General features: G+C 44.2%; 1 protein-coding gene across 1 annotated transcript in view; it reads right to left on the reverse strand.

The window, feature by feature from the left end:
* The window catches only part of HNRNPLL (heterogeneous nuclear ribonucleoprotein L like), a 1042368-nt gene that overhangs the window by 729198 nt on the left and 301570 nt on the right, over positions 1 to 11600 (reverse strand). Inside the window, exon 4 of the mRNA XM_044057476.1 lies at positions 5626 to 5645. Coding sequence (XP_043913411.1) covers positions 5626 to 5645 — 20 coding nt within the window. The remainder of the gene's footprint in view (positions 1 to 5625; positions 5646 to 11600) is intronic.

The raw sequence follows: 11600 nt of genomic DNA on the forward strand, positions 1-11600 counted from the left end.
TTTTCCCGGCACAAATATTGCCTGTAACTGGATGTTGTAGCTCAGAGCCATATTCCAAAGGTCTAGAGTCATTCTGCATAGGGGGTATGAATGAGTCCCTCCCTGTTTGTTGATGTACCACATGACTGTGGTGTTGTCTGTCCTTATCATTAAATGGCCTTCTTTGAGGAATGGTTTGAATTTCTGGATTGCTAGTTTTACTGCCAGCATTTCTTTTTGGTTTATGTGCAGGTGCAGCTGGTCTGGAGTCCACAATCCTTGAATGCACTTGTCCAACATGTGCGCCCCCCAGCCTAGGTCTGAGGCGTCCGTTGTGATGGTTTGGTTTGCTTGAAAGTTGTGGAAGGGCAAGCCTGGGTTTGACTGGCATGCTTGAGCCCACCATAGAAACTCTTGCTTCAGGCATGGAATTATTGGGATTTCGGTTTCTAAGCTGTGCCTGTGCTGAGACCATAAATTCTTTAGGTACCACTGTAGTTTTCTCATATGCAGTCTGGCATGGGGGACCAGGATTATGCATGATGCCATGAAGCCCAAGGCCTGCAGTACTTTTCTTGCTGTTAGTTTGTGCTGCTTTGTTAATGCCAAGAAGTAAAGAGGGAGTTGTGCTTGTTTTTCTGCAGTTAGGAATGCCATTTGTTTTACTGTGTCCAATTCCGCACCCAAGAATGTTCTTGTCTGGGATGGTATCAGTCTTGACTTTTTGAAATTGACTGTGTATCCCAGGGCTTGTAGTAAGCAAATGACTCTTTGTAAATCTGTTGTCAGCTTGCTTTTGTTGTCCGCTTGTAACAGGCAGTCGTCCAGGTATGGATACATTTGGATTCCCTGTAGCCTGCAATGAGCGATTACTGACGCCAGGCATTTTGTGAATACTCTGGGCGCAGTAGATAAGCCAAAGGGCAATGCTGAGAATTGATAATGCTCTGATCCTGCAAGAAATCTGAGGTATCTTCTGCAATTTGGTCGTATGGGGACGTGCAGGTATGCCTCCTTGAGATCTAGAGTTACCAGCCAACACTCCTTGCCCAGCATGGGAAGAAGTTGCTGTAGAGTCAGCATTTTGAATTTTGGTACCGTGATGTATGTGTTTAAGACGGACAGGTCGAGAATAGGTCTCCAACTTTTCTCTTTTCTTGGTACTAGGAAGAGTCTGGAGTAGAATCCTTTGCCCTGTTGTGTTATTGGAACTCTTTCCACAGCTCTCATTTTTGTTAGTTGAGCTATCTGCTTTAGAGCTTCTGTTTTTTTATTTGGAGGTAGGTTTGGCATTCCTCTTTTTACTGGTAAGGTGTGGAAGTGGAACCTGTAGCCTTGGTCTATGGTTTGCAAAATCCACTTGTCTTTTGTGATATAGTGCCAAATTTTCGAAAATAAGGCTAACTTTCCGCCTAAAGGTGCTGTTATTTGCTCCCTGGTAGGCGGTGTCAGAGTCAAGTCACTGTGATTGTCCTGTTGCAGTGGCAGTGGTTGTGTCTGTGCCTCTCTGGTTATTGCCTTGCCACTGGCGTCCTCTATAGGCACCTCCTCTGGATTGATATCTGCCTCTGGAGCGTCTATTCCTGCCTCTGAGATTTTGAGGAGTCTGGAAAGGACCAATTTTTGGCAGGCCAGTTCCTGCTGAACCTTGGGGGCTGAACCTGTAAGAAATCCTTAACTGTTTGTACAGATTTTGCCTTCTCTTCCATTTTCTTCATTACTTGCTGAGCAGGTGTACCAAATAGACTGGCCTTATCCATAGGAGCATCTAACAGCTTTGCTTTAACATGATCCGGCAAAACCTGTTCCTTCAACCATGCATGCCTTCTTATCACTGTGCCAGTCATGGCTGATCTAAATGAAGCCTCCAGTGCATCATAGCCACATTTTAAAGAATGGTTACTAACCTGTTGAATGTTATTTACCATTTCTAACACATATTTCTTATCTAAGGAGTCATCAGAGGACAGCTTCTTAGTTAACTGATCAAGCATAAACTGTTGGTATTGGATCATGTGAAACTGACAGTTTAAAGCTCTAGCTGAGAGAGTAGCAGAGGTGTAAACTTTTTTCCCCCATCTCTCTAAGGACCTGGATTCCCTTTCAGAAGGGAGAGGGTTTTTTGCTGAGGTTGAAGCTACTGCCTTAGGCCCCTGGGATATAGTCTCAGGATCTGCAAGTGGGGCCTTGTATAGGTGGTGATGAGTGTCTGGCACCCTGTAAAAACTATCTGGTTTGGCAGGGGCTGGAGGTAAAGTATCAGGAGCAGTGCAATCATTAAATGCATCATCCACAACAGGCAGAACTGGAGGTATAGCTAAGGGCCTATGTTGTGGTAAGTGCAGAAAAGTCCTAAGCCTTTTTTTTTTTTTTGAATCTGAGAAATCTTGTCCCTGCCATTGGAATTGTTCTCTCATGGCATGTAAGGTTTCCCCGAAGGAGAATTCCTCTGGTGGAGTGGCAGAAGGAATGGATTCTTCAGCATCGGAATCTTCATAAGTAGAAAAAGGTGCCTCTGGTTGATCAGTAATGTCTGAGTCATCCGAAGAATCAGAGGACACTGGCTCGGGGGGCTCTGCTCTGGATCTCTTTTCTGGAGGCTGAGAGGCCCTGTCTGGGTGAGATTGGGATCCCCTAATTAAGGAGATTAAATCCTCTGCCAGAGTAAGCATTTGTGAACTAGAAGAGGGCCTATGTGAGGGGGTCTTAACAGGCACTGGTTTAACAGTTTTGGCTGCTTTAGCCCTGGCAAAGGCCTTTATAGACATGGCTGCAGGAGGCCTAGCAGCACCACGTGCTGGGGTTGAGACATCCAAAGGGATAGTGTCTGATAATTCAGGAGGAACCACAGTAGTAGGCAAAACTTCAGAGGCCGATTCAACTAAGGTAGCAGGAGCCTCAGTAGTAGTGGATTCGCTGAAGATTGACCCGTTTTCGGTTTCGCGAAACAGAGACACTCGCTTGCTTCACCGTGGTTTCGCCGAAACCGCGGACCGCAAGTGTCGGTCTTTTCTTGCGTTTTTAACAATTTGGGTAGTCGGAGGATCCGACGGCATAAAGTAGGCAAAATCTGACGCGAAAAACTGTTCAGTAAACTGCGAGCGACGCCTAAGCGTTGGCCGGTTGAAGGAAGCACAGGCTAAACAGGCTGCTACGCCGTGGTCTGGGCCTAAACAAGGTAGGCAGTAAGAGTGGAAATCTTTATGAGGTATTTGTTTCCCACAAGTTAAACAGTTATTTACTTTTTCTGACATCGGCTGAGGCAAGAAAGAGTCCCCAACGGGTACTTAGCTTTTAGAAGTCTTCAAGTAGTATTCGGTAGTAGTAATCTCTGGATCTGACCGACCGGCACTTGCGAACAGCTTCTGCTTGCGCCACGCGCAAGAAAGACTGAGGAAAATGGCGTCGGCTGATGCCTTTATACCCGAAGACCAGCAGAGATGACGTCGGGTGAAGTGCGACATCAGCCGAAGCCGGACCCAGACTTTGGAATCCGGCCGACCGAAGGGCTGCCTGACTGCAGATGCATCCTTGAAGGACATCTGGCTCCGCTTGTGCGCTATCATCAGATTTGGACCTCGGAGGCCTGTCTTTATCCTTGCGACGTTTGTGAACTCCGGTAGCCGGAACTGTATCAGACGACATTTTGTAGTTAAAGCGCCTACCGAAGTAATGAAAAGCAAAATCGTACCTTTGCTTAATTGTACGTTGATCGAATCTAGCACAAAACCAACAACTAGCTACATCTTGGTCAGGGCCTAAGAATGAAAATCCTTATGAGGTATTTGCTTCCCACATGAAATACAATTATTAACTTTTTCTAACATCGGGGTGGAGCAAGAAAAAAAGTTTACCCAACGGGGTACTTGGCTTTGAGTGGAAAAGAAAGTCTTCAGACCGAAGTATATCAGAAAAAATAGTCAGGAGTCAGCCGACCGGCACTTGCGAACTGCTATCACCGCACGGCAAGAAAGACTGGAGAAGATGGCATCGGCTGTCAGCTTTGTACTCCTGGCGCTCTGACGTCAGGGAGCATGTTTGAACAGCCGACGCCAGACCCAGACTTTGGGATTCTGGCCGACAAAGGGCTGCCTGCCGGCAGGGGAGAACCCTACAGTCATGACTGCAACAGTGAAACATGATGAACATCTGCCTTAGGAGTGGATTTGAAAATAAAGGTGGATTAGTGTCGTAGTGAGCTGAAATAGCTGAAGCATGGATTTTAATAGAGGAGAAGGAAAGTCCTTTATGCAACATCTCAGCTAAATACTGCAGAATGTGAGGCATATGAGGCTGAGTTGTATCTAGGCCTTTAGCTTGGTTCCAAGCAGAAAACCTTTTTCATTTGTCCGAGTAAGCCTTCCTGGTGCTTGGCCTCCTGGCTTCTAGAATAACATCCAGTACTGCCTGAGAAAGAAGGGCTGGTTGGCTACTTAATTGACTTGCCATGCCGCCAGGTTTTGATTTGGCTGTGTAGAATCTGCTTGTTTTGCTGTGTGAACAAATGAGGTATTTGAGGCAATATCCATGGTGGGTTGTGAGCCATATTCTTCAATAGTGGGTACCAGTGCTGGCGAGGCCAGTCTGGGGCTATGAGAATCATTCGAGGTTTCTCCTTCTTGACCTTCAAAAGTACCTTTGTGAGGAGAGGTAAAGGAGGAAAAGCATATGCTGTCGGGTTTTTCCAACTGAAGGAGAGAGCATCCACTTTCCATGCTTGTTGGTGGAATGTCCTTGTACAAAATTTTGTCAGCTGGTAGTTGTGAGGACTGGCAAACAGGTCTATATTTGGTAGGCCCCATCTTTGAGTTATCATTGCAAATATTTGTGGGTCTAGCTTCCACTCGTGGAGATCTTTGATGTTTCTACTTAGGTTGTCTGCCAATGTGTTTTTCTGTCCTGGCAGGAAGTGAGCTTGTAACTGGACTTGGTAGGTCAGAGCTGTGTTCCATAAGATCATTGCTTGCCTGCAAAGAGGGTAGGAATGTGTGCCCCCTTGTTTGTTTATGTACCACATTACTGTGATGTCCGTCTTTACTGCCAGTTGTCCAGGCTGTAGTAGATCCTTGAAGGCTGTCAGAGCTTTCTGTACAGCTAGCATCTCTTTTTTGTTTATGTGCAGTTTTCTTTTTTCTGCAGTCCATAGGCCTTGAATGCATTTTCCTGCCATGTGAGCCCCCCAGGCGTAGTCTGAAGCATCTGTTGTGATAGTTTGCCTGGGTGGGGGCAAGGTGAAAGGCTGACCCTTGTTGAGGTGACATGCCTGTGCCCACCAGAGAAATTCCTGTTGAAGGCAGGGAATGAGAGATATCACTGTGTCCAAGCTGTGGCTGCGTTGAGACCATACGCTTTTTAGGTACCATTGTAATTTCCTCATATGCAGTTTTGCAAATGGTATTATCAGAATGCAAGATGCCATGAAACCCAAAGCCTGTAGATTTTTTCTTGCAGTTAATTGGGTCTTTGTTGCCATTGTCTTGAAATATTGAGTCAGATGTATTTGCTTGTCTGGTGCAAGATAAGCCTTCTGGGCCATTGTGTCCAAGCTGGCACCCAGGAATGTCATTTTTTTTGTGAGGGTACTGGTTTTGACTTCTTTTCGTTTACTGTGTACCCCAGGCAATTTAGTAGATGCTTCACAAAAGCCAGATGTTGTACGAGAATGTCTTTTCTTTCTGCTTGGATGAGGTAGTCATCCAGGTATGGATATATCTGAATTCCTCTGTCTGCAGTATGCAATTACTGGTGCCAAGCATTTTGTGAATACTCTGGGCGCAGTAGATAAGCCAAAGGGCAGTGCAGAGAATTGATAATGGGTTGAAACTGCAATGAAACGGAGGCATCTCCTGCAACTTTGTCTGATAGGGACATGCAGGTATGCCTCCTTGAGGTCCAACGTTACCAGCCATGCTTCCTTGCCCAACATGGGAAGTAGCTGCTGTAGTCTTAGCATCTTGAATTTGGGAACTTGTAAGTGTTTAGAATTGAAAGGTCCAGAATTGGTCTCCAAGCATTTTCCTTCCTGGGTACTAGGAATAGTCGTGACTAAAATCCTTGGCCTTGCTCTTGAGTTGGTACCCTATGAATGGCTTTCATGGCCATGAGAGCTGTAATTTGTTTTTGAGCCTCTGCCCTTTGATTTTGTGGCAGGTTTGGCATTCCTCTTTTTATTGGCAAGGCCTGGAAGTGGAATCTGTATCCTCGTAAAATTATGTCCAGGACCCATTTGTCCTTTGTGACCATGTGCCAGTTGTCTACAAATAATGCTAGTTTTCCCCCCAGGGGGGCTGACAAAAGAGCTTTGTTTGGCCAGCTGAGGTGCAAGTCATTGAGTTTGCCTTCTGGTGGCTTGAGACCTGTCTTCTCCTCCCTTCTGGGTTGGAGTGGTCCATTGGCGAGGTTTATACAGGGCTTGTGGTTGTCCTCTGCCCCTTGGGCGCCTTTATTTACCCCTCTGAGGCCTGTCAGTGGCTGGAAAGGACCAATTTTTGGTTGGCCAGTTTCTACGGAAGCGAGGGGGTTGTACCTGTAGGAAATCTTTGACAGGTCTGCATTGATTTTGCCTTATCCTCCACTTTCTTTTACACTTCTTCTGCTTTAACACCAAAAACAACATCCTGCTGCAAGGGAGCATCTAGTAGTTTTGCTTTAACATGTTCAGGCAGACTCTGCTCCTTTAGCCAGGCATGCCTACGTATAACTGATCCAGTGACCGCTGCTCTGTAGGAGGCCTCCAAGGAATCAAACCCACATTGTAAGGTATATGTTTGCCCACCTGCTCGGTGGCGTGCAACAAATCCTGTACTTCTTTCAATTCAGATTGTTAAGGAAGAGTTATCTTTTGTTTCAACTGAGAGATCAGCAATTGCTGATACTTAAGCATATGAAATTGACAGTTTAGAGCTCTCATAGCTAAAGTGGCTGAGGTGTAAACCTTTTCCCCCCATCTGTCTAGTGCTCTTGAATCCCTTTCAGAAGGTACTGGATTTTTAGCCATGGAAGCCTTAGCCCCCCTTGGGACCCTGGGAGATGGTCTCTGGGTCAGCTACTGGGCTTTTGTAAAGGAATTTATGGGTCAGCTACTGGGCTTTTGTAAAGGAATTTATGGGAATCAGGTACTCTAATATCTGTCAGGCTTGGCCGGGGCAGGAGGCAGAGAGTCAGGGTTGAAACTGGATTCTAAATAAACATCATCCACAATGTCCAGAACAGGAGGGATGGCTAGAGGTCTGTGTTGGGGGAGTAAAAGAAACTCTGAGCCTTTTCTTGGAATCAGAGTAATCCTGACTTTCCCAGTGAAAATGCTCCCTCATAGTGTGTAAAGTTTCCCCAAAAGAGTAATCTTCTGGAGGGGAAGCTGAGGGAATAGAGTCCTCAGCATCAGAATCTTCATAAGGAGAGAAGGAATAGTCTTGGTCTTCAGAGGTATCCGAAGAAATAGACAGTTGTTCAGAGGAAGCAGACTCTTCCTCTTGTCTAGGCCTTTTGTCAGGAGGAGGCTGGGAACCCCTGATAAGAGTAATCAGGTCTTCAGCCATCTTAAGCATCTGTTTCTTAGGCATAGGGCCTTGAACAGGAGACTGAAGTGAAGCTTTTTTCGGTTTGGAAGGAGTCTTCGATTTTGAAAACGTTTTGACTGTAAGAGTCGGTCTGAAAACGCCTTCAGAAAGCGAAGGTGTTTCAGAAGTACCGGTATCCTTGGAAGGTAAGTCGTCAGTAGAGCCTGAAGTAAAAGGCTGCGTCGGCCTAGTACATTCCGTCAAAATATCCGTAGCGGTCTCGGGTTCCTCAACTGCGGTGGTCAGAGGCTGCGGAGCCTCACAGATAACCGGAGACCGGATCAACAGAGGCCTCGGAATCAGGCTTAGACCTGGGCTGTCTATCCTTATCCCTGCGTTTTTTGTGCACGCCGGTAGTCGGTAGCTCCGACGGCATGTTATAATTAAATTTTCTGCCAAAAAAGTGTTGTGCGAAATCAAATAGTCTTTTAATAGTGCGTTTATTAAATCTAGCACAGAAACGACAAGAAGTGACGTCGTGATCAGGGCCTAGGCAGGGTATACAATAAGAATGAAAATCCTTATGAGGTATTTACTTCCCACAAGAAATACAATTAACTTTTTCTGACATCGGACTGAGGCAAGAAAAGTTTCCCCAACGGGGTACTTAGCTTTATAGAAGACTTCGGTCTGAAACTCGAAAATCTCAGGAGTCGGCCGACCGGCACTTGCGAACTGCTTCTGCTTCGGGCACCGTGCGGCAAGAAAGACTGAAGAAAATGGCGTCAGTTGCAATATATGTACCCCTGGCACACTGACATCAGGGATGAGGCAACAGCAACTGACATCGGACCAAGACTTTGGAAATCCGGCCGACTGCGGGACCGTCTAACGACAGGATAATCCAAGTGTGATGACTGCAGCAGGGTAACACGATGAACATCTCTCAGATTATATAAGAATAAGAACGTCACTTGGTATTGATAAATGTGCAAAAGCAACATTTAAAAGCAGGAAGGCTGCAGTACCAAGAAAATAATCTGGGACAGGGATGTGATATAAAGGGACTTGATCAGGAAGGAGTGTATAAATGTATGGAAATGGATGAAGGACTGGCAATAAAACAAAAATGCAAACTAATACTGAAAATGGTCCTTATATCTAGGGGCAAAGTCAAAGCTGTAAACCAATTTGCTGGCCCAAAGTGGTTGGGTCAGTTTGACAAAAAAAGTAATGCTTCACATTTGTCAAATGATAAATGAAAATCAGCATATACTGACATTATATATTCCTTGTTCTGAAGGAGGTATTGGTCTCCTCAAAACTGACAAACTGAAGCAGGTATGGGGTCTCCTCAAAACTGACTGCATGTACAGATCTGCAGTCTTGGGGACTGCATGCATACCTACTGACCTCGAGTTCCAAACAGTGAACATTTTAAAACATAGAAGTCCAAGACAACTTCCCTGCTTAGTTTAGCAGCAGCAGGGGAGAAAGAAACCAAACAAGAAGTAGGAAAAAAAAATCAGACAGCAACTCAATGTGCCAAAAAGGCAAGTAAAGACATCTCCTGGAACAACTTCATATCAATCAGGATTCGACACAGGAATGGTTAAGGAGAGGTGAAATAAAACCAAAAGGTTAATAAAGGTAGCCCAGGATAATGGACTATGTACATGCTGGTTTACAAGTCCACTGAACATGTGGGAGAAACAGCAGGTTCTGTAAAAACAGCTGCACATCTTGCTGTTGTGTGTGATACACCCATAGCAGAGGGCCTGTAGTTTGAAAGGCACAACAATGTGGCAAGACTGTTGCACTTGGGAATGTGCAAATATTACAACAGTTTAGTAGATAGGAAGTACTGTAGAACATGATAAAAAGTAAAAGTAGCATTGATAACTGCTGTACCTAGTGATTACAAGTACCAGGATTTGCAGGCAAAAACAGTAGCAATGTGGAAGAAAAACACTCACAGTCCAATAGTAGTAGTAGGAGTAACAAGTCTAAAAGAATTGAGTCTCGTATTTATGTAACCAAAACATGTAACTGTATGAATTGCAGAAGGAATCAATTATATGGACCATTGCTAGTGCTGCAAAGAGTACTGCTATCATCAATGATTGCAACAATACGAATTCCATGAACTTTAACCATACCCTGACTTAGGAATGGGGTCCATTCCCATCATATTAGAAACCCAAAAGACTTGGGAGACATTAAACAGGAGCATTAATATTACAGAACGAGCCAGTAGGACAACAGCAACAGACTAAATTTTATTTGGTTTAGTGTTGTTTAACTTGAAAAAATATAGTGAAGAACGCCTGGGGGACTAAAAGATAAACAGAGAAAAAACATTAAGTAATGGGAATAACTACAAGCACTTAAAACTACTTCTACTAAAAAAGAAATGTCTTTTGGCTTTTCCTGGTTAGGGGTCGCCACAGCGGATCAAAATCTATCTATACAAAACAATGGCTGAAGGTCCAAACAGCTTTTAAATATAGGCACAGCATTTATGTGAGGCCCAGACGACTCTGCTTCTACAAAGAGGGCAAATGAGAGAAGAGTTGGCTAAAGAGAGAAAGTAGTAAGTGTGAAGGAAGGCTTCTTAAAAGGGCTCAGTGCTGGAAAACACTATACTAGATCAAATCCAAGTGGTGGCTTGAGGACCCATATGCCAGATCAGACTTTCTTTCACTTCTGAATTTGGCATACGCTTCACAGTAAGCTAAATATATGTTTAGAACTCTGAAAATCTACAAATATCTTTGTTTGTAAGAAATGTCTGATGGAGGTAAAAATGCAGCTTTCCCATGGCATTCAAAACTTCACTAAAGTTGACATCCTGTGTAGGTGAGGCAAAAGAATAGCAATCCATCCATCCACAACTCCCTTTTTACCTTTTCTGGCATAAATGGATCAGGATGTCACTTCAGTGAATCACTTAGATCCAGCGTTCACACTGCCTTTGTGGCCAGCCCTGCCATGTCTGTTTTTCCATACCTCACATACACACTATAGCCAATTTACAATGTCGAATCCAGTTACTCACTCCGTATCTATGTAATGTGGGAGGAAACCAGAGCACCCAAAGAAAAACCCACTTGAACATAGGGAGGCCATGCAGACTTCGCACAGAAGGCACTCCAGCCAGAAACTGAACTGAAGCATCTTGCTGTGAACCAACACCACTACATGATGATTCCACTGTGCTGCCTACTGTATTAACATTCATTCTAATCACTATGACTAAGGAGAGAAATGCAGGGCAGAAAATAACTTCCACTTCCCTTGAAGTTGGAGACGGATCTCACTCCTCCAATCTTTTATGGAATCTCTCTCCCTCTCGAAATACCAATGTAGACAAGTCTGCTGAAGTCTTACATTGCTCTGCAAAAAAAATCTGCCTTGAGAATTTGTCTGTATAAACCTAAGGGATGCTATGCTTTCTGCTCATCTTCTATAGTCAATCAACAGTACTGTTGGTACCAGGCAGCTGGTAGTTTGGGTTTGACAAGACTAAGTCATCATTACAGGAACTTAAGTTTCCCCACAAAGGATATGAATTAGCACTGGTACAGACAAAAATGCCTGCACCTTTCGGAGACACCAACAGTGGTAAAGGTACCTGTGGCATCAACGATTGGGAGTCTTTGCAAACATAGCTGCCTTACTACTACTGGAAGGATTTTGAACATATCCTGCATCTATTACAATCTTAAACAATTCCACCTGGTTATGAATTACTTAACTTCCTTCTGTTTTTGATTTTTCTTGATTTCTCTCTCAAGACCATGGGATTTTCTGTTTAAAGCTGAACATCTTAGGTCTCATTAATCTGATAGCCTGTTTATACTACATTTGCATCTCAACTATAAGGTGGGCATGACTGCAAAAACTATTCCTTGAAAATTGCTCTGATAAAACAATGGCCCTTTAAAGTTCTCTTCAAATATCAAGTGAACAGCCTAAGGCAAGTACTCATCATTGAAATGATTACAAATAAACCTAATAGAAAGTACAGTTGTGCACACTTACCATAAATGTAGATGTTAGAGTGTTTTCACTGTTGCACTCATTACATCTGGGTAATCTGCTGGCAGGTTGCCCTCAGTT

The sequence above is a fragment of the Protopterus annectens genome, chromosome 1.part2 (genome assembly GCF_019279795.1).
Source record: "Protopterus annectens isolate FY-2018-M chromosome 1.part2, PAN1.0, whole genome shotgun sequence".
In the NCBI taxonomy this organism is placed as follows: Eukaryota; Metazoa; Chordata; order Ceratodontiformes; family Protopteridae; genus Protopterus; species Protopterus annectens.